Here is a 23,313-nt window from a genome sequence, read left to right on the forward strand (position 1 = left end):
GAATTTTGCTATAGTGGCCCAAGAAATCTGGGCAATTATGTGAGTAAGCTATAGTGGCCCTAGAAATCTGGGCAATTATGTGAGTAAGCTATAGTGGGCCCCAGAAATCTGGGCAATTATGTAAGTAAGCTATAGTGGGCCCCAGAAATCTGGGCAATTATGTGAGTAAGCTCTAGAGGCCCCAGAAATCTGGGCAATTATGTGAGTAAGCTATAGTGGGCCCCAGAAATCTGGGCAATTATGTGAGTAAGCTATAGTGGCCCCAGAAATCTGGGCAATTATGTGAGTAAGCTATAGTGGCCCTAGAAATCTGGGCAATTATGTAAGTAAGCTATAGTGGCCCCAGAAATCTGGGCAAATATGTAAGTAAACAGGTTTACAGAATTTAAGTAAATATTTTATTTTAAATTTAAATTCTCTGTGTCTCAATGGACTGAAGCGTTTGTTTTGCTTAGCTCAAGACCGTGATGCACAAGGTCACAGGGTCACAGGGTGGTGTTCAGCTTGTGCTTGATCTTGACCTACTGTTAGTCTGGAGGTTTGTCAGAGCCCAACTCCCACAAACCTGACTCAGAGTAAAAGTGAAATTTCCGTGTAACAATCAATGAAAACGGTTTGACTACAGTTGAATGTTTGAGGAACAAGTCCATGTGACTGGCCAGAGGTGGAATGTAACCAGTTACCCTAATTCCTCGCATATCAAAGAACAACTTTCAGTGCAATGTTATACACATTTTTTATATGATTTTAGACTAAACTACATTTGTTGGATGAATCAGTTTCAGGGCCTCACAAAAAGTATAATTTTATCAGTCAATATAGAAGAATGCCTTCAGAATATGCTTCAATAAATCTCTTGCAAACATCTGAAAAGGTTGAGGAATTATTGGAAGTGACAATTTGTGTTTCAGGATATCTGGTACTGCTACATTGCCCACCCGCCATGTTTTTGGGGAAAAGGTTGGTATTGTCAAGCTTCTCTGCCACAAATTCAGATATCCTGTGAAAAGATCGGTTGTAGTCATGTACCCCAACACAAGCAGAATTTTCCAACCCCTGCACGGCCATGGCTGGGTGGTGCGCTGATCGAGTGGTTAACATGCCAGCATAGAGCACAGTCAGCCTGGAGCCTCTCACCAATGTGGTCGCTGTGAGTCCCTGCACGGCCATGGCTGGGTGGTGCGCTGATCGAGTGGTTAACATGCTAGCGTAGAGCACAGTCAGCCTGGAGCCTCTCACCAATGTGGTCGCTGTGAGTCCCTGCACGGCCATGGCTGGGTGGTGCACTGATCGAGTGGTTAACATGCTAGCATAGAGCACAGTCAGCCTGGAGCCTCTCACCAATGTGGTCGCTGTGAGTCCCTGCACGGCTATGGCTGGGTGGTGCACTGATCGAGTGGTTAACATGCTAGCGTAGAGCACAGTCAGCCTGGAGCCTCTCACCAATGTGGTCGCTGTGAGTCCCTGCACGGCCATGGCTGGGTGGTGCACTGATCGAGTGGTTAACATGCTAGCGTAGAGCACAGTCAGCCTGGAGCCTCTCACCAATGTGGTCGCTGTGAGTCCCTGCACGGCCATGGCTGGGTGGTGCACTGATCGAGTGGTTAACATGCTAGCATAGAGCACAGTCAGCCTGGAGCCTCTCACCAATGTGGTCGCTGTGAGTCCCTGCACGGCCATGGCTGGGTGGTGCACTGATCGAGTGGTTAACATGCTAGCGTAGAGCACAGTCAGCCTGGTGCCTCTCACCAATGTGGTCGCTGTGAGTCCCTGCACGGCCATGGCTGGGTGGTGCACTGATCGAGTGGTTAACATGCTAGCGTAGAGCACAGTCAGCCTGGAGCCTCTCACCAATGTGGTCGCTCTGAGTTCAAGTCGGCTTCCTCTCTGATCATATGTTTGAAGTTCTGCCAGAAACCTGTGGATGGTTGTGGGGGGTTCCTGCCTCTTTGAAACCTTGTTTGGAATTGTGTTCTGTCTAAAGATATGGAAAACTTATCATGAATATCTTAGGGTATTGCATGATCAAGAAAAGCATGTACTGACACATAGGGATACCCAGTATCCATAACCAGTATCCATAACCAGTATCCATACCCAGTATCCATGACCAGTATCCATACCCAGTATATGAGGATATTGTAGTATGGTACAAATATGCTCAGTATCCATACCCAGTATCCATGACCAGTATCCATACCCAGTATCCATACCCAGTATCTATACCATACCCAGTATCCATACCCAGTATCTATAACATACCCAGTATCCATACCCAGTATCTATACCATACCCAGTATCCATACCCAGTATCCATGACCAGTATCCATACCCAGTATATGAGGATATTGTAGTATGGTACAAATATGCTCAGTATCCATACCCAGTATCCATACCCAGTATATGAGGATATTGTAGTATGGTACAAATATACTATTTTTCTAAAGCATTGTGTTTTTCCAAAAAAACGTTTTACTGCCTACTTTGGGATAGTTTTCTGTAAAAGGAATGAAACACTTAGATGAAGTGAGCAGCAATAGAAATACCATAAAATCTGAATCTGAAAACATATTTTATATATATATATATCACTTGTTCAGGGTTTTTTGTTTTCTCCTCTAGAATTAAATGTAGTCAAATACATTTGACCTTTCTGCTACTGTGTCATCAGTGACATCGCACAGCTGTTACTACACCTTTATGTTCATTCAAGTTCCAATGAAATTCTTGTTGACTTGAGTCATGTAATGAGTGTCTGTGCAGGAAAAAGTGAATATATTAAATTCCAGTATATACATAGCATCAACATAGCTATTATTCTGACGGTTCAATTACCACCAGGGGATTGCATTTGTGTATTTTTTGAATTGTTTTTCATTCGACTCAGTACATCACAGAAGATCTGCTGGAAATGAAGTTCAGAATCTCACCTGATGCATTTTTCCAAGGTGAGAGAACTCTGTTCTGTAAATCTGTTGACTTTTGAGATTTACCTGAAAGACATTTTTGGAATATTTTTATGTGTTGAAATGGTAATTGTCAAATTGGTGAATCTGGACTTAAACTTTTGGGTGACATTACATGTGTGTTGATATAACCGGAAAGCAGTTAAATTTGAAATGTTTTCTAAAAAATGTTACTTTTGTAGTGAACACAGCAGCAGCTGAAGTTCTTTATAAGACTGTTGCTGATTGGTGCAATGCTTCACCAACCACAACTGTTCTAGACATTTGCTGCGGGACTGGAACCATTGGACAGAGTATGTCAAAGGTAAATGTTTCTCTTGACCTTGGACAGACATGCCCAGGAGAGGAAGTCGGCCCAGGAGAGGAAGTCGGCACATATTTAAAGATAGAACAGTTACACTATAAAATATTTGTTAAATTTACTAGAAATCACTGGCTACACTGAAATAGATTTTTCCACCATGTCCACGTAAGCATTGCTGTCAGAAGTTGTCTTTCATGGCCCACTTCTAAAAAACTTCATAAATTAATTTTCATTATAAATCATGTTACCTTGTAACCTAGACAAATCTAAAAAAATTTCTGAAATATTTGGGATTTACAGTTTTGCGAAAGTTGCAGTACGATGTAGATAATAGAGACCTTCCATTTCAAGATACAAGATACAAACTTCTACCTGAAGGTCTCTGTTGTCAAGATTATGTAAGGCCATTTTGTTTTTTCATGCCATCAGCAAATGTTCTCCGTGCTGTTTATTTCAGAGAGTGGGGAAGGTTGTTGGTATAGAGATGTGTCGGTCAGCAGTAGAGGATGCCAAAGAGAATGTAAAACTCAACAGTAAGTTGTTAGGATAATGATGACGACAATCACACTTTGACAGCCTGTGAACAGTTTTTTATTTTGTTTTCTTGGAGTGGTTCATAGTTAGTTAGTTATGAGGCCTGTCAACCAGTCATGCCAGGCTGCAGGGCCCGGTTGTTGAGTTAGTTATGAGGCTTGTCAACCAGTCATGCCAGGCTCCAGGGCCAGGTTGTTGAGTTAGTTATGATGCTTGTCTGCCAGTCATGCCAGGGTCCAGGGCCTGGTTGTTGAGTTAGTTATGATGCTTGTCTACCAGTCATGCCAGGCTCCAGGCCCCGGTTGTTGAGTTAGTTATGATGCTTGTCAACCAGTCATGCCAGGCTGCAGGGCCCGGTTGTTGAGTTAGTTATGATGCTTGTCGACCAGTCATGCCAGGCTTCAGGGCCCGGCTGTTGAGTTAGCTATGATGCTTGTCTACCAGTCATGCCAGGGTCCAGGGCCCAGTTGTTGAGTTAGTTATGAGGCTTGTCTACCAGTCATGCCAGGCTCCAGGGCCGGGTTGTTGAGTTAGTTATGAGGCTTGTCTACCAGTCATGCCAGGGTCCAGGGCCTGGTTGTTGAGTTAGTTATGAGGCTTGTCTGCCAGTCATGCCAGGCTCCAGGGCCCGGTTGTTGAGTTAGTTATGATGCTTGTCTACCAGTCATGCCAGGGTCCAGGGCCTGGTTGTTGAGTTAGTTATGAGGCTTGTCTACCAGTCATGCCAGGCTCCAGGGCCCGGTTGTTGAGTTAGTTATGATGCTTGTCTACCAGTCATGCCAGGGTCCAGGGCCTGGTTGTTGAGTTAGTTATGAGGCTTGTCTACCAGTCATGCCAGGGTCCAGGGCCCGGTTGTTGAGTCAGTTATGAGGCTTGTATACCTGTCATGCCAGGCTCCAGGGCCCGGTTGTTGAGTCAGTTATGAGGCTTGTATACCTGTCATGCCAGGCTCCAGGGCCCGGTTGTTGAGTTAGTTATGAGGCTTGTCTACCAGTCATGCCAGTCTCCAGGGCCCGGTTGTTGAGTTAGTCATGAGGCTTGTCAACCAGTCATGCCAGGGTCCAGGGCCTGGTTGTTGAGTTAGTTATGAGGCTTGTCTACCAGTCATGCCAGGCTGCAGGGCCTGGTTGTTGGGTTAGTTATGAGGCTTGTCAACCAGTCATGCCAGGGTCCAGGGCCTGGTTGTTGAGTTAGTTATGAGGCTTGTCTACCAGTCATGCCAGGCTCCAGGGCCTGGTTGTTGAGTTAGTTATGAGGCTTGTCAACCAGTCATGCCAGGCTCCAGGGCCCGGTTGTTGAGTTAGTTATGATGCTTGCCGACCAGTCATGCCAGGCTGCAGGGCCTGGTTGTTGAGTTAGTCATGATGCTTGTCAACCAGTCATGCCAAGCTCCAGGGCCAGGTTGTTGAGTTAGTTATGATGCGTGTCTGCCAGTCATGCCAGGCTCCAGGGCCCAGTTGTTGATTTAGTTATGATGCTTGTCTACCAGTCATGCCAGGGTCCAGGGCCTGGTTGTTGAGTTAGTTATGATGCTTGTCTGCCAGTCATGCCAGGCTCCAGGGCCCGGTTGTTGAGTTAGTTATGATGCTTGTCTACCAGTCATGCCAGGGTCCAGGGCCTGGTTGTTGAGTTAGTTATGAGGCTTGTCTACCAGTCATGCCAGGCTCCAGGGCCCGGTTGTTGAGTCAGTTATGAGGCTTGTATACCTGTCATGCCATGCTCCATGGCCCGGTTGTTGAGTTAGTTATGAGGCTTGTCTACCAGTCATGCCAGTCTCCAGGGCCCGGTTGTTGAGTTAGTCATGAGCCTTGTCAACCAGTCATGCCAGGGTCCAGGGCCTGGTTGTTGAGTTATGATGCTTGTCTGCCAGTCATGCCAGGCTCCAGGGCCTGGTTGTTGAGTTAGCTTTGATGCTTGTCTACCAGTCATGCCAGGCTCCAGGGCCCGGTTGTTGAGTTAGTTATGATGCTTGTCTGCCAGTCATGCCAGGCTCCAGGGCCCGGTTGTTGAGTTAGTTATGATGCTTGTCTGCCAGTCATGCCAGGCTGCAGGGCCCGGTTGTTGAGTTAGTTATGATGCTTGTCTACCAGTCATGCCAGGGTCCAGGGCCCGGTTGTTGAGTCAGTTATGAGGCTTGTATACCTGTCATGCCAGGCTGCAGGGCCAGGTTGTTGAGTTAGCTTTGATGCTTGTCTGCCAGTCATGCCATGCTCTAGGGCCCGGTTGTTGAGTTAGTTATGATGCTTGTCTGCCAGTCATGCCAGGCTCCAGGGCCGGGTTGTTGAGTTAGCTATGATGCTTGTCTGCCAGTCACGATAGGCTTCAGGGCCAGGTTGTTGAGTTAGCTTTGATGCTTGTCTGCCAGTCATGCCAGGCTCCAGGGCCCGGTTGTTGAGTTAGTTATGATGCTTGTCTGCCAGTCATTCCAGGCTCCAGGGCCCGGTTGTTGAGTTAGTTATGATGCTTGTCTGCCAGTCATGCCAGGCTCCAGGGCCCGGTTGTTGAGTTAGTTATGAGGCTTGTCAACCAGTCATGCCAGGCTCCAGGGCCCGGTTGTTGAGTTAGTTGTGGTGCGTGTCTACCAGTCATGCCAGTCTCCAGGGCCCGGTTGTTGAGTTAGTCATGATGCTTGTCTACCAGTCATGCCAGGGTCCAGGGCCTGGTTGTTGAGTTAGTTATGAGGCTTGTCTACCAGTCATGCCAGGGTCCAGGGCCTGGTTGTTGAGTTAGCTTTGATGCTTGTCTGCCAGTCATGCCAGGCTCCAGGGCCCGGTTGTTGAGTTAGTTATGATGCTTGTCTGCCAGTCATGCCAGGCTCCAGGGCCCAGTTGTTGAGTTAGTTATGAGGCTTGTCAACCAGTCATGCCAGGCTCCAGGGCCCGGTTGTTGAGTTAGTTATGAAGCTTGTCTGCCAGTCATGCCAGGCTGCAGGGCCCGGTTGTTGAGTTAGTTATGAAGCTTGTCTGCCAGTCATGCCAGGGTCCAGGGCCTGGTTGTTGAGTTAGTTATGATGCTTGTCTGCCAGTCATGCCAGGCTCCAGGGCCGGGTTGTTGAGTTAGTTATGATGCTTGTCTACCAGTCATGCCAGGCTGCAGGGCCCGGTTGTTGAGTTAGTTATGAAGCTTGTCTGCCAGTCATGCCAGGGTCCAGGGCCTGGTTGTTGAGTTAGTTATGAGGCTTGTCTGCCAGTCATGATAGGCTTCAGGGCCAGGTTGTTGAGTTAGCTTTGATGCTTGTCTGCCAGTCATGCCAGGCTCCAGGGCCGGGTTGTTGAGTTAGTTATGAGGCTTGTATACCTGTCATGCCAGGCTGCAGGGCCTGGTTGTTGAGTTAGTTATGATGCTTGTCTGCCAGTCATGCCAGGCTCCAGGGCCGGGTTGTTGAGTTAGTTATGAGGCTTGTCAACCAGTCATGCCAGGCTCCAGGGCCCGGTTGTTGAGTTAGCTTTGATGCTTGTCTGCCAGGCTCCAGGGCCCGGTTGTTGAGTTAGTTATGAGGCTTGTCAACCAGTCATGCCAGGCTCCAGGGCCCGGTTGTTGAGCTAGTTATGAGGCTTGTCTGCCAGTCATGCCAGGCTGCAGGGCCCAGTTGTTGAGTTAGTTATGAGGCTTGTCAACCAGTCATGCCAGGCTCCAGGGCCCGGTTGTTGAGTTAGTTATGATGCTTGTCTACCAGTCATGCCAGGCTCCAGGGCCCGGTTGTTGAGTTAGTTATGATGCTTGCCTACCAGTCAAGCCAGGCTTATGGCTCTAAGGCTTGATTGTTCAAAACTGTTATGGCACAATACCAGGTAGTAATTTTGTGCAAAATCTTGAATTTTGTACTGTTCCTAATAATGCTTGCATAAATGTACATCAGATATGAACTAAATCTGCTGTGGTTATAAGTTGACTTCAGACAACTTTATTGGGTGCTGAATTTGGCTTAAATCTTTAAACAAAAAATTGACGTAATACCAGTATTAGTTACTACACTTTCAAACAACTGGGCCTAGGAGACACAATGTCTTTGTTCACTCTGATCCTCCGAGTTTCACTGTTCCCAAGGCCTTGATGGCAGTGTTCGGGTTGTCTTGCATGAAGTTTATTAGAGATGACTTCCCTTTCCACTAATATGACATACACTAACACGACTTGGAAAAGTTTCTGAGTCACTTGCCAAGACTTGTGGTTTACTCCAAGCACTCAAGAAATTTAAAAAATTATGTTTAGCAGGTAATTTCTGAACTCCAGTGTGTGAAACTGCATTTGGAATACTAGGTTTTTGTGGACTAATAATTGAGGCCTCTGTGGCGTGGTGGCTGGTGTTCTAGCGTAGCGTGACGAACTGCTCACCAATGCGATCACTGTGATTTGAAATCCAGCTCATGCTGCCATCCACAAAGATTGCAAGTAAGCTGTGGTTGGTCACAGGTTTCAACCCCAGTTTCCTCCCACCATGATGCTGGCTGTTGTCGTCTAAGTGAAATATTCTTGAGTATGGCATACAACACCAGTCAAATAAATACATTAATTAAGGAGAGGTGTACATACATGTACAGGGTAGGGAAGATCTTGTTATTTCTTGCTGTGTGTGCTTTACCGGATTACAGATCTAGACAATGTGGAATACTTCTGTGGTAAAGCTGAGGATGTGATCACAGGTGTGACGATGAGATTAGACAGGAACGAGGATGTGGTCGCTGTGGTAGACCCCCCACGGGCGGGACTACGTGAGTTCTCCGTCAACATAGCAAAAACTCACACTAAGTATCCATATTAGTGTTTTACATGTATACATAGGTAGCCTGGTTGTGCCCTTCATTGGGGATTTTCCCAAAAATCAAACGGGCAATCTTCAGAAGAAATCCTATGGAATTAGCACTAGATGTCAGCAGGAAAGACTGTGACGGATCAGACTTTGATGAATAAGTTCAAATGGATTTGGTCTTGTAAAAGATGATAAATAGGCTGGAAATAAAGCTTGGAAAAAAATGCTCCATTCAAGTGAGGTTTATAAAGAAAATTAATGTTTGAATTAATCCATAAATAAGAGTTGCATGAGAGTGGAGCTAAAAACTAGGAACATGTACCAGTACAAATAAGGTACAAATCAGTTGGTAAAAAAAATGAAGGCTGTCTTGACCTCTTTTTCAGACCCTAAAGTGGTCAAGTCTCTGAGGAGATGTGCACGTCTGAAGAAGGTGATTTATGTCTCCTGCAGCCCTCAGTCAGCTCAACAGAATTTTTTGGAGTAAGTTGGTGATTGATCATAAATGATTTGAGCCCCCATGTTGTTTTTTGTTGTTGCACAAGTTTGGAAATGTTTCAAAAAAATTATTGCATGCTGATGTTTTAAGAGTTTTTGGCCATAGCAGAATTTGGCACTTGCCAGACTGTTGTGTTGTGAATATACTATGTGATTTATCAGGGCTTGAATTGGCTGAAATGTTGTAAGTTGGAACAGCGTTAAATTGACAAACATTGACATACTTCCTGGCTTGTTGATTAGGAGTTAGGCCGAGCAATTGTAGGCCCAGTGTTAGTGCACTCTAGTGAATGGCCACATGGTATCAGAATTAGGCATGCCTTGTTTATTTTAGCTGCACTCTGGTGAGTGGCCACATGGGATTAGATTTAGGTATGCCTTGTTTATTTTAGCTGCGTTAAAGCTAGTTTATGTTGTGCCATCTATTGATTGGTCAAATTTTTGACACGTATTTTTTAGCTCGCCTCATGAAATAAGGGGAGGTATTGTGAGAGGGGGATCAGATTCTGTTGGTGCTGTTGGCGTGCAGTTCGGTTAAAGTTTTTGATCAGTTATAGGGTTGCAGTGGCCACCCACAGTACACAGATAGCAAAGCATAGGGTTGCAGTGGCCACCCATAGTACACAGATAGCCAATCATAGGGTTGCAGTGGCCACCCATAGTACACAGATAGCCAATCATAGGGTTGCAGTGGCCACCCACAGTACACAGATAGCCAACCACAGGGTTACAGTGGCCACCCACGGTACAGATAGCCAGTCATAGGGTTGCAGTGGCCACCCATAGTACACAGATAGCCAATCATAGGGTTGCAGTGGCCACCCATAGTACACAGATAGCCAATCACAGGATTGCAGTGGCCACCCACAGTACACAGATAGCCAATCATAGAGTTGCAGTGGCCACCCACGGTACAGATAGCCAATCATAGGGTTGCAGTGGCCACCCATAGTACACAGATAGCCAATCATAGGGTTGCAGTAGCCACCCATAGTACACAGATAACCAATCACAGGGTTGCAGTGGCCACCCATAGTACACAGATAGCCAATCATAGGGTTGCAGTGGCCACCCAGAGTACACAGATAGCCAACCATAGGGTTGCAGTGGCCACCCAGAGTACACAGATAGCCAATCATTGGTAGCGATTTGCATATCAAAGACCAAGGAAGTCTTTTACCTCACAGCTCAACATTTTGCTCAACTATTCAGAGGGTTGCAATTGTCAAATAGTACAAGAATTGCCAAATGCACTTTGTGATTTGCATATCAAAGACCTGTGGTAAAGTTTTGACTATTAATCCCCTTACGTTGTGTTTTACCACCACAGCGATTTACAACTCCATCACATATGAAGTCACTGCTCTGCAATCCTTACGGATATAATGAACAGTCATAGTTGTGACAGTATAATAATTTTGGTCTTTCTTGTTGATTTAATGGCAAGGTCTTAGAGATATCCGTGCACATGTATGACATTGTTAATCACTTTACTTTTGTTTAGGTTTAGAGGTCAATATGTGAATGTATCACATGACTTGAACATTACGCAGTTTTACAAGCTATTCAATCAGGCATTCTCAGAATGTCTCAACAAGACAGGGATTTGCTAGATGACAAAAGATCTTTAATGGGTAAACCCAGGTGCTGTAGCAATTGTGAATTTGCACTTGTGTTTTTCATAGCTTGCGTAAACGGTGAAAGCAGACCTGTGTAACATGGCCTGATACTAGTATCTCTGTTCCACAGCTTGTGCCGACCTACGTCCAGAAAGGTCAAAGGTGAGCCGTATCGACTTGTCAAGGCCATTCCAGTGGACCTTTTCCCTCAGACGAAGCTCTGCGAGCTGATACTTATGTTTGAGAGAGAAAGCTCAGGAGAGGAAGAGGTCGTGAAGCCAAATCAATGAACGTTCTATAATTTTCAGAAAAATTTTGGCACAGAAAAAATTTAATTTTTTTTTTTTTTGTGGCGGCATTGTATTCTCTTTCTTTCAGACATGCACATGTCCAAAACTTCCCGATGGATTTTGTGTTTTAGAAGCATTTAGAAAATATATTTTAAAATTCACGGTTCAGTTAACGAATAATTCTCTGCTTTAATGCGTGTGGAATTTTCGTATATCAAGAATTGATGGCAAAAAATGAAGAATTATTTTCGTAAATTCAAAGTGAATTAGCATCATTTTCAATTCAGCTATACAGACTTGTATATGAAGAAACTTTTGTTGAATCTCTGTGAAGATTCTCTGTCTGTGTGACCACCACATTGTTACCTGTGAATATCTGAAGATTAGGGTAAAGTATACTTGTTTTTGTTGAATCTCTGTGAAGATTCTCTGTCTGTGTGACCACCACATTGTTACCTGTGAATATCTGAAGATTAGGGTAAAGTATACTTGTTTTTGTTGAATCTCTGTGAAGATTCTCTATCTGTGTGACCACCACATTGTTACCTGTGAATATCTGAAGGTTAAGGTTAAGTATACTTGTTAAGATGGGAAAATTTAAAAATTAGACATTGTTATTATTAATCAAAAATTTGGAATAAATTTGATATGCCTGCGACATTTGACCTTGTAGTTTATCATTTCATTATAATGAGGTCACTGGACCTAACCATTAATGTAACAAGGGGTGCATTGCTGGTACAACAAATTGTCCTACATGTATTTATTATCAACATGGATACATTGTCCTATTTGTTGTCAGCATGGATACATTGTCCTGTTTGTTGTCAACATGGATACATTGTCCTGAGTTTTGTCAACATGGATACATTGTCCTGTTTGTTGTCAGCATGGATACATTGTCCTGGTGTGCTAACCACCTCGGACACAGAGACCCCTGGGTCAATGCACTGTGCTGGCATGCTAACCCCCTCGGACACTGAGACCCATGGGTCATTGCACTGTGCTGGTGTGCTCACCACCTCAGCCACGGAGGCCCCTGGGCCAGTGCACCACACAAGTGCTAACTCCTTGGGTCCCCTGGGTCATTGCACTATGCTGGCATGCTAACTCCCTTGGCCATGGAGGCCCCTGGGTCATTGCATGGTGCTGGGGGTGCTAACCCCCTCAGGCACAGAGACTCCTGGGTCATTGCATGGTGCTGGGGGTGCTAAACCCCTCAGGCACAGAGGCTCCTGTGTCACTGCACCATGCTGAGGGTGCTAAACCCCTCAGGCACAGAGGCTTCTGGGTCACTGCACCGTGCTGGGGGTGCTAACCCCCTCAGGCACAGAGGCCCCTGGGTCATTGCATGGTGCTGGGGGTGCTAAACCCCTCAGGCACAGAGGCTCCTGTGTCACTGCACCATGCTGAGGGTGCTAAACCCCTCAGGCACAGAGGCTCCTGGGTCACTGCACCGTGCTGGCGTGCTAACCCCCTTGGCCACGGAGGCCCCTACAAAACAATTTAAGTACAACTCAAAACACTGATGAAAATTTCTACATTACTATGTTTTTACACTTTCTGCTTGTTTCAAAAGATTATCAAAGACAAATAAAGTTAAACATATTTATTCACTGTCAGCAATGTAAGAATTCCTCACATGACATCCCTTCTACAAAATGGTAATCTTATATTCCAGAAGCATAGTGATATGCCAAAATCTCTCCGGTATTGGACGCTGGTATTGACTTGCCACCTAACTCGTTAGCCTGTTCCCAGGCCCCGAGACCACAAAGCGACCTTAGACCTACATGCATGTCAAATCATTAAAACTGGTACATTTCTTTCCATTATTTTAGCTGAAATTTGTTACGTAGTAACAGCCAAAATTTACTTTGTCAAACAATATTTTGACCTTGTTACATTAGAAATAACAATTTAAAAATTTTGACTTAAATCTAAAATTGCTTTATGATCCACGGGCCTGAGCCTTAACTGTTATGATAGAACACCAACATTTCAAACTTAACGTGAAAGACTACAGCATAGAGATTAAAACCAAAAGCAACGACAACAGTGTGAGTGCTGGCAATTTGTCACACTTAACCGTTGAAATGTGCCTTGTCGATTTACCGCTGTTAGGGTTTCATTCTAACTGTTCATGTACATGCATAAATAGCCAGTAGCAAATTACACAGTACAGGGTAAAACACCCATGAAAGAAATAGATAACAATCCAGACATCATATTATTTTATTTATTTCATTGGCATTATGCGCTGTACACAAGAATATTTCACTTATATGATCGGGGGAAGGTGGTGGGTGGGAGGCCACAACCACCCACAGGTTGCTGGTAGACCTTCCCAGGTATGGCCGGAGAGCAATCATGACCTGGCCTTGAAATCCCAGTGGGTACCATTGATGGGACCCTCCTCGGTCATTACAATTATTGATTATTCATTGATAATGAAACATCATTTTATATCTACATTTATATCTACAAAAAAAAATCTTAAAATGAGTATTTAGTTGGTGCACTGTTAATCTCTGGGAAATCAAATCTTGTAGATGCTCCCTACACTGAGCTGTCGCTTAGTGCTATACCTGCTTCCAAGCCTTCTTATCACCAATCTGTTCATTTCACTTCATTACAAGTCCCTTTTTAAAATGATGGTTTTGATTGGTACTTCTATCTGGATTCAGTGATGAACTGATTATTCTCAAAATAGAAACAAAAAAAAGCAAGAATTTGATTGGACAAACAGCAGTGAATATGTATGACTTCGGACGTAGGAATGCCACATGTGACTACGGACTTCTTTCTACATCTGTTAATCATAATGTGTTCCCATAAACCATTTGTGATTCAGACATGAAAAAAATTACATCTTTTCGTACAAAACAAGGATAAAAATCATAATTATTTTAGATAAGTTAATATGGCTGTGTCAATACATAGTAAACAATTTCAGAATGCAAAAAACAATGACAAATATTAATTAGTTTGCAGAATCATTCATCAAGGGTTTTTTTACATTTATGCATGGACTGAGTCATGCCTGGAAAGAAAACAGAAAAAAAAAAACAAAGAAAAAACTCAAAAGCCGTATACATAAATAAATATCTCTCATAATATTTGTTGAGCAGGCTTTTCGATTATATGAAATACCAAACATTTAAACAGTAACGAAAACAGCACCGGCTAAATTGTTAATAATAAAACAGTAAGTGCCCATACTTTGCTTCCTGAATACATTACTGCCCACAGTAGAGTCACAATGTGTGCGGAGCGTTGAACAAGGAAACAGCCTGTACTATAATATATGAACCTTAGTAAGTGAATACATGCACAAATTGGAGCTATGTGGAGCGTTGAACAAGAAAACAGCAAAGAATATATGTACCTCGGTAAGTGAATACATGCACGAATTGGAGCTATGTGGAGCGTTGAACAAGAAAACGGCAAATAACACATGTACCTTGGTAAATCAACATCTGCACAAAGTGGAGCTGTGTGGAGCGTTAAACAAGAAAACAGCATACTTGCTAACTAAATACATGCACACAGTCCTGACAGGCACACATATATGGCTAATTTAACAGAAACCTGCAAGAGTCACAGAAAATAACAACATCACAGGATGACAGTTTGTTCTGAGGTAATGCGTAAGTAGAGAGATCCTCAGAATTCATATATATTAGAAAATAACTTTTTTTGTATATGAAATTAAAACTTAGTTGTAAAGATTGTTTTGGTCAATTGTTACACATTACATAACAAATCTATTTGGAATTACTGACATTACATTATGCATTGATGATGGAGAGTTCAAGTAGTTATTTTGAAAAACTGAGAAATAATTTCAACATATTAAAAGAAAAGGAATGATACAAGTTTACCAAAAAAAGTTTATAAACAGAGTTTATTTTCAGGCCTAAATATGCTGTACATACCAACATTATGCTGTAATAAATGAAAATTAACAATGTATACAATGTCTTTGAAAACATGAATATCAACAATGCCATACGAGCCTAAATCTGTTAAGTGAGGAGTGAGAGTATAAACCAGTAAGTGTATATCAGAGATCACACCTTCATCGAAATAGTCGTATATATTTGTCTAAATGTACATCTGGTTTTTTTTTTTATATTTTAGGAAATAAATTCACATTACACGTCCAATTTTAGCCTCATGATATGAGAAAACAAACCACAAAGGAATGGTAAAAGTACAAAACTCCCACAATGTTATGTGCCAATGCCACACACCACAAACAAGCTTGTTTTAATGCATTAAGACAGCATTAAAATATAAAATATACCCTAGCTATAAACAGTTCATCTAAAATCACACCAATGCTTTTGTTGCTCTGTATTTGTCAGAGTAATGCAAACTGTACAATCTCACTTTCAAAAGAATACTATTACCTAAGTATCCCATCTCTGACAAGGTTTTTTCATCACTGATCGGTCAGTTATGGTCAAAAGGCCACCAGCCTATCATATCTTAAAAAATCTGGTTTCATCTACATGAATTAAATAATGCTATTTTCATGTACAACAAAAGGAAGAATGTAAAATATGATTATAGCAGTATATACATAGACATATAAAATGGCATTCCTTTACCCAACCCACCATATGTACATGCAACAACTGAGAAATCTGACATTCTCAATGATGCACAGTAAAATAATGATGAGTTTCAGAATCTCGGTTAGGCAAAAAAATGAGATCTCTTTGATTTCACAAGATAATTATTTGTATTAAGAAAATAAAGTCACCCAAACCTGATAACTAAGTATCTCTCAGAAACTTTCAATATAACTTGAGTGCACTTGTAATTTCGTGCTATCCCATAAAATAAAATATCTACAAGTATGGTTAAAAGATCATTTGAGAGTATTCAGATTAAAGGTAAAGAAAACAGTAAAACGTAAGCATTTGAGAATATACAGATTAAAGGTAAGGGAAACACTACAATGTAACCATTTGAGAATATACAGAATAAAGGTTTAGAAAACACTAGAATGTAACCATTTGAGAGTATACAGAATAAAGGTTTAGAAAACACTAGGACGTAACCATTTGAGAGTATACAGAATAAAGGTACAGAAAACACTACAATGTAACCATTTGAGAACATACAGAATAAAGGTTTAGGAAACACTACAATGTAACCATTTGAGACTATACAGATTAAAGGTAAAGGAAACATTACAACATAACCATTTGAGAACATACAGAATAAAGGTTTAGGAAACACTACAATGTAACCATTTGAGACTATACAGATTAAAGGTAAAGGAAACACTACAACATAACCATTTGAGAACATACAGAATAAAGGTTTAGGAAACACTATAATGTAACCATTTGAGCTTATACAAATTAAAGGTAAAGAAAATGTTCAAGTGAAGTATGTGTCAGATGAAAGGTCATTAAACACTGTACCAGAAAAGTATCTGATTTGTTTTTTTCAGAATGTTTCCACTCTAGTAAAATGGCTTCAAAGATTCGATTACTTCACATTAGTGTTTTCTTTACCTTTTAAGTCATATACATGTAACATGATACATGTACCAGTAGAAGCACAGCTGGCCCCAAACGTCACTGATTCAAAACTTTTCATCTTAAATCATTATTTTCTCGGTCTACACAGATACAAAATGCTCCTACTTTTCAGGTAATAGCATAATAAAAAGATGTGGTCATAAGCTCTTCCCTTCAGGCTCAAAATTCTACAGCCTTTTTAACTTTTAGGTTGTAAGCACTTGAACAGAAGTGCAAATAAAATAATAAAAAGCTCACATCACAAGCTCTTCCCTCCAGAAATCACAAGCTCTTCCCTCGTAACAACTCAAGCTCTTCCCTCAAGATGTAATAAGCTCTTCCCTCTGGTGATCACAAGCTCTTCCCTCTGGAGGTCAGAAGCTCTTTTCTATGGAGGTCAGACGCTCTTCTCTATGGAGGTCAGATGCTCTTCTCTATGGAGGTCAGAAGCTCTTCCCTCTGAAAGTCACAAGCTCTTCCCTCTGAAAGTCACAGGCTCTTACCTCCAGAAGTCACAAGCTTGTCTCTCCAAAGGCCACAAGCTCTTCCCTCCTATAAAGATCTGAAACTCTTCCCTCCGAAGGTCATAAGCTCTCCCACCAGAGGTCACAAGCTTTTCTCTCCAAAGGTCACAAGCTCTTCCCTCCTATATAAAGATCACAAGCTCTTTCCTCAGGAGGTCACAAGCTCTTCCCTCTGAAAGTCACAAGCTCTTCCCTCTCCAGGTCACAAACTCTTCTCTCCATATGAAGCATTAAGGTTTCAATGAGCTTTTTCAAGTTTTAAACTTTATTTGCTGGATGCACAATACAGCTTCAAACTCATATTGCTTATGTATATATACACATACATATATGTATATATATATATATATATATTACATATATATATATACACAGATAAACATATATACAAAATGCATAAATCTATGTGTATAATCTCTTTTTTTCTTTCCACTGATATGGTCATTTTGCCTGAGTAAAATATATAACACCTGGAACATTGATCAGTACCTGACTGAGATCATTTCTCTTACATAAACAGAGGGCTGACATACCAGGCTAAACACTCAACCATGTAACTTCAACAACAACTTGTATCAAACTATACACAACAATTGAGAATATTTGGGTGGGTGCAACCACACCCTTTAACAATAAAATAAAACATGCCCCAAAGTCTTGAGATAATCCTCTACAACTGACCAGAGTTTGTTACGTTCTCAGGCTGACTTCATATTAGCCACGCACAACCCATATTAAATAAGGAATATCAAGAAAACTTCACAAACTAGCACCAGGAAGTTAATACACTTTTCTCTAAGCCCAGATGCTTCATCACCTGCCTGCTTGCTGCAATGAGAAAAAAAAATAAAAATGAAAATGATTAAAACAAAAAAAACCTCCTTTTTGGTTATGTTTGGGTATTTTAGACATCAATTACGATCTGATTCAACTAAGTGCTGAAAATATGTACTTTAGCCATTTTAACACTTAGCTTTATCAATCTGTGATTATCTGACAAGTAAAAATGTATACCATAATCCAAAATATCTGGAATTCTGCCAAAGCATGCAAGTTTGGGATGAAAAAAGAACACTATGTTGTTCATAATATAAACGTCGCACAACTGATGAATATTTTGCCAGTATTTAGTAAACATTAAATCACCTCAAAATTTAACATTTCAAGGAAAGGAGAGTTATAAATATATAGTAAGCTTGCTCACCAGCAATGCCCTGCCCTTTGTTTCTATAGGCATGCTTAGGAATGAGAGACCACAGAGGACACAAATAACTCCATACACCCAAACGGCCGCTTTCACGGAACTGGCTAACAGCACCTGAAACAAAGAGATACTGATACTGAGGAATTGATGAGATGGTGATGTGGGGGTGGGGAAGGAATGATGATGAGGTAGCAGGGGATTGATGAGGTGGTGGGAGAATCGATGAGACGGTGGTGGTGGTGGTGGAGGGGTGGCAAGGGGGGGGGGAGGATTGATGAGGTGGTGGTGGTGGGGTGGCTGGGGTCGTGAGGTTTGTGATGAGATGGTGGGGGGATTGATGAGGTGGGGGGGGGGGTGGGGTGGGGTGGGGGGGAGTGATGAGGTGGTGGTTGGGGATTGATGAGGTTTCTTTTCAGTATGGTTAGGAATGAGACCAGACAAAGATCACAGAAATGGTGACACTTACTTGGTATATATGTACAACCTAGACAATCCCTCACCTGTGCTATAAAAGGTGTTGACATAGAGCCTATCCTGGCCATTGCACTGGAGGCCCCCAGTCTAGTGACCTCACATTGGTCGGGTAGACCTACACAGAAGACAAATAGAGATGAATGTACAGCTTCAATTAACTTGAACCTATAAATAGGTGACAGAACCTATAAATAATATCATCTTTATTTATCGCATTTACAATTATGTTTAGGCTTCCACGGGGGGTTCAGTTTTCATCAAGTTTCAAATCGCAATTATCGGATATGTCACTGCTAAAAATCACCACAAATATGACAAGCTGACGCACGTACAATATTGAGGTTGTAAAGCGTCTCTTGACCGATTATGTTACATAATAACATGAAAAAATGTTTCTTCTTTCAACATTTTTATTATTGTTGCAAATAGCATTAGGGATTTATAAAAAATAATCAGAATTTTGCGAATTTGTCGACAAATCACATGCCTGCAGGATAAATCAATCAACTTACTTTTACTTGAAATGTTAAAATACTTGTAGTTATCCAAATGTTACTGTACAGAAAACATTATCTTACCTCAGAAGTGTATATATAAACAGCGTTAAAGAAACCGGTAGAAAACATCCTGGCAGCAAACATCACCATGGTAACGACCCATGTTTTTGAACATATTTGCATGAGTATAAAGAATATGCCAGAGCCCAGCATATTGAGGAATCCAGTCCACCGCCGGCCGACACGGTCAATCAGCATCATATTGAGTGGTAATGCTGTAAGGAGGAACAACAACAATTGGTCAGGTGTTATGAAGATGTCAATTAAATCTTTTTTTCACAGTTCCACACACGACAACTGTCAAGTGCAACTGTCAAAATGCCTCACTTTATACTCACTTTATGTTGGAAGTAGTCTATAAATACACCATGTTACTGAAAATGACCTAAACTTTTATTCCATTTGCATTTTTAGTCGCAAATAAATGTACCCTAATTCCTCAACCCTTTCCCATATCAAAGAGCATCTTTCTGTGCTATTTTTGCATGTTTTTAATTTGATTTGGGAGACAAATTTACATTAGTTGGACTGGCAAAATTCAGGCCTTCACAAAAGAATTACTTTCATCAATCTACACAGAATACTGCTCTCAGTTAGAACAGTGTAGAATACTGCTCTCAGTTAGAATAGTGTAGAATAATGCTCTCAGTTAGAATAGTGTACAATAATGCTCTCAGTTAGAATAGAGTAGAATACTGCTCTCAGTTAGAATAGTGTAGAATACTGCTCTCAGTTAGAATAGTGTAGAATACTGCTCTCAGTTAGAATAGTGTAGAATACTGCTCTCAGCTAGAATAGTGTAGAATACTGCCCTCAGTTAGAATAGTGTAGAATAATGCTCTCAGTGTAGAATAGTGTAGAACACTGCTCTCAGTTAGAATAGTGTAGAATAATGCTCTCAGTTAGAATAGTGTAGAATACTGCTCTCAGTTAGAATAGTGTAGAATAATGCTCTCAGTTAGAATAGTGTACAATAATGCTCTCAGTGTAGAATAGTGTAGAATACTGCTCTCAGTTAGAATAGAGTAGAATACTGCTCTCAGTTAGAATAGTGTAGAATACTGCTCTCAGTTAGAATAGTGTAGAATACTGCTCTCAGTTAGAATAGTGTAGAATAATGCTCTCAGTGAGAATAGTGTAGAATAATGCTCTCAGTTAGAATAGTGTAGAATACTGCCCTCAGTTAGAATAGTGTAGAATAATGCTCTCAGAATAGTGTAGAATAATGCTCTCAGTTAGAATAGAGTAGAATAATGCTCTCTGTTAGAATAGTGTAGAATAATGCTCTCAGAATAGTGTAGAATAATGCTCTCAGTTAGAATAGAGTAGAATAATGCTCTCAGTTAGGATAGTGTAGAATAATGCTCTCAGTTAGAATAGTGTAGAATAATGCTCTCAGTTAGAATAGTGTAGAATACTGCCCTCAGTTAGAATAGTGTAGAATAATGCTCTCAGAATAGTGTACAATAATGCCCTCAGTTAGAATAGTGTAGAATAATGCTCTCAGTTAGAATAGTGTAGAATAATGCTCTCAGAATAGTGTAGATTACTGCTCTCAGTTAGAATAGTGTAGAATACTGCCCTCAGTTAGAATAGTGTAGAATACTGCCCTCAGTTAGAATAGTGTAGAATACTGCCCTCAGTTAGAATAGTGTAGAATAATGCCCTCAGTGTAGAATAGTGTAGAATACTGCCCTCAGTTAGAATAGTGTAGAATAATGCTCTCAGTTAGAATAGTGTAGAATACTGCCCTCAGTTAGAATAGTGTAGAATACTGCTCTCAGTTAGAATAGTGTAGAATAATGCTCTCAGTGTAGAATAGTGTACAATAATGCTCTCAGTTAGAATAGTGTAGAATACTGCTCTCAGTTAGAATAGTGTAGAATACTGCTCTCAGTTAGAATAGTGTAGAATAATGCTCTCAGTTAGAATAGTGTAGAATAATGCTCTCAGTTAGAATACAGTAGAATACTGCTCTAAGTTAGAATAGTGTAGAATACTGCTCTCAGAGTAGAGTAGAATACTGCTCTCATAATTTGCTTGAATAAACACCTTACATGGGCAAAGATTGAAGAAATATAGTTATTCATAGCTTTGCAGTGGTGTCATGCTGTAGCTGCTCTGAGCCATTCATCAACACACTCTTTGGTCACGTGACTAAGAGTACAGAAGGTGAAAACAGAGCAAACTCAACACAGGTGAGATAGGCATTCAGAAGATAATAAAAAATGAAAAAGGAAAATCTTTCTGCAAAAACGTAATCAGTATGTGTCTAGTCTTCAAACATGATAGTATCATTGTCCTGTAGTACTTTGAGCCTTAGGCATCGCCAAAAATCAGATTTCACCCATTTAGCTCAAAACCACATGTATGAATAAAAATACTTAACGTGCTTTCAGAGGTGATACTTAAGTATCATTTTACATTGTAAGTTCACCTGAAATCACCTTTCAAACAGTAACACCACTTTCAGATCAGGAACAATGAGAAACATTAATAGTTTTAAAGCCATCTACGCAAATTTTACAAACCAAAAAACCTCATAAAAAATTACTACACTTCACTGAAAGAACCAAAATACACACTATTATTTTTTGTATTTATTTGACTGACGTTTTACGTCATACTCAAGAATATTTCACTGATACGACGGTGGCCATCATTATGGTAGGAGGAAACCGAGTAGAGCCCGGGAAACCCATGACCATCCGCAGGTTGCTGGCAGACCTTCCCACATATGGCCTGAGAGGAAGCCAGCATGAGCTGGACTTGAACTCACAGCGACCGCATTGGTGAGAGGCTCCCGAGTCATACACACTATTACATTTGCTTGTTGCAAACATTTGTTCCAGTGACGCCAGAAGACTTGAAACATGATTTGAGTCAAGAAAGTGGGGCATGTTGAGCATCACAAAAATTGTCAGGTGGAATAAAATCTGAAATCGGACAAGTAAATAACAAAATGGCTATTTCAGGTCAATAATCACCTGGCCATTGCAATTCCCAAAACAATGTTAAACACAAACCACCAGAGATCTAAGAAAATACATAAAGTACGCAATTGAGAGGGATCCTCGGGTTGTTTCATGTTGTTGGAGGTCAAAGGGTCAGCCTAGGCTAAGCTCAACATTCAGGCCTACATACTATAAGCTGTTACACTATAAAATTTTAAAATTTTCATACCCACGGTTTAAATCCTCATATACCCCTTCTCAACATGCGGATAACGATTTTGCCTCTGCTATGTTATTCAAATAGAAAGGCACTCTCGCATGTACATGTACAGCTCAGCTAAGTAAGAATCATGCTAGCTACTGCAGACAGGGCTGGTATAGTAGGGTGACCTCACAATGAATGCAGTGTCACGATGAATGCGGCCTGACAAAGAAAATCACGTGAGCCTGAGCATTAATTCAGCTGCGCAGGGTTTAAATCTCATACACCCCTTGCGGGCGTCGCCTGCTGCTCTGGCAAGAGTATGTCAACATTTTAACCTGCCTGATCAGCCAATGGTAATTGAGAATCACGAGTGATGTTTGATAGCGATGACTAATTCTACAGAGAGTTCTCACCTAGAAACTCCCCAGCGTTGACACCATCATGCTGACATAGTCATCCCAGTTCAATGGGGCAACATTTACATGTGGACTTCACCTCTTTTTCTCCAGAACCTATCAGAAAAAATACAGAACATTTTAAATTGTGAATTTTCAAATACAAAGTGTGTGAGTACAATATATTTATTTATTTATTTGATTGGTGTTTTTATGCCGTATTCAAGAATATTTAATTTATACGACGACAGCCAGTATTACGGTGGGAGGAAACCGTGTAGAGCCGGCGGGAAACACGGGACTATCTGCACAATGCTGACAGATCTTCTCACAGACGACTGGAGCGGAAACCACCATGAGCTGGACTAGAATAAGTGCTCCAGGTAGATATTTACATACTGCGACATATGCAATGTATTACTACAGTGGAAAAGTTGAAGGCATTTATGAATATTTTGAAACCCCGTCAAAAACTGATTACTTGAAACAGGATGACAAA

The 23,313-nt window shown here is 41.4% G+C and overlaps 2 protein-coding genes across 2 annotated transcripts in view; one reads left to right on the top strand and one right to left on the bottom strand.

Moving 5' to 3' along the window:
* The window catches only part of LOC135476367 (tRNA (uracil-5-)-methyltransferase homolog A-like), a 35,693-nt gene extending 24,074 nt beyond the window's left edge, over nucleotides 1-11,619 (top strand). Inside the window, exons 15-21 of the mRNA XM_064756366.1 lie at nucleotides 912-960; nucleotides 2,888-2,948; nucleotides 3,149-3,270; nucleotides 3,728-3,803; nucleotides 8,397-8,516; nucleotides 8,941-9,037; nucleotides 10,802-11,619. Of these exons, the coding sequence (XP_064612436.1) occupies nucleotides 912-960; nucleotides 2,888-2,948; nucleotides 3,149-3,270; nucleotides 3,728-3,803; nucleotides 8,397-8,516; nucleotides 8,941-9,037; nucleotides 10,802-10,961 (685 nt within the window). The 3' untranslated portion in view covers nucleotides 10,962-11,619. The remainder of the gene's footprint in view (nucleotides 1-911; nucleotides 961-2,887; nucleotides 2,949-3,148; nucleotides 3,271-3,727; nucleotides 3,804-8,396; nucleotides 8,517-8,940; nucleotides 9,038-10,801) is intronic.
* A 5,820-nt stretch (nucleotides 11,620-17,439) lies between these two features.
* LOC135476368 (putative transporter SVOPL) overlaps nucleotides 17,440-23,313 on the bottom strand; it is a 45,354-nt gene continuing 39,480 nt past the window's right edge. Inside the window, 7 exon segments of the mRNA XM_064756367.1 lie at nucleotides 17,440-17,853; nucleotides 18,230-18,343; nucleotides 18,730-18,791; nucleotides 18,794-18,818; nucleotides 19,282-19,475; nucleotides 22,841-22,892; nucleotides 22,894-22,931. Coding sequence (XP_064612437.1) covers nucleotides 17,839-17,853; nucleotides 18,230-18,343; nucleotides 18,730-18,791; nucleotides 18,794-18,818; nucleotides 19,282-19,475; nucleotides 22,841-22,892; nucleotides 22,894-22,931 — 500 coding nt within the window. The 3' untranslated portion in view covers nucleotides 17,440-17,838.

This window comes from Liolophura sinensis, chromosome 10 (genome assembly GCF_032854445.1).
Source record: "Liolophura sinensis isolate JHLJ2023 chromosome 10, CUHK_Ljap_v2, whole genome shotgun sequence".
In the NCBI taxonomy this organism is placed as follows: Eukaryota; Metazoa; Mollusca; class Polyplacophora; order Chitonida; family Chitonidae; genus Liolophura; species Liolophura sinensis.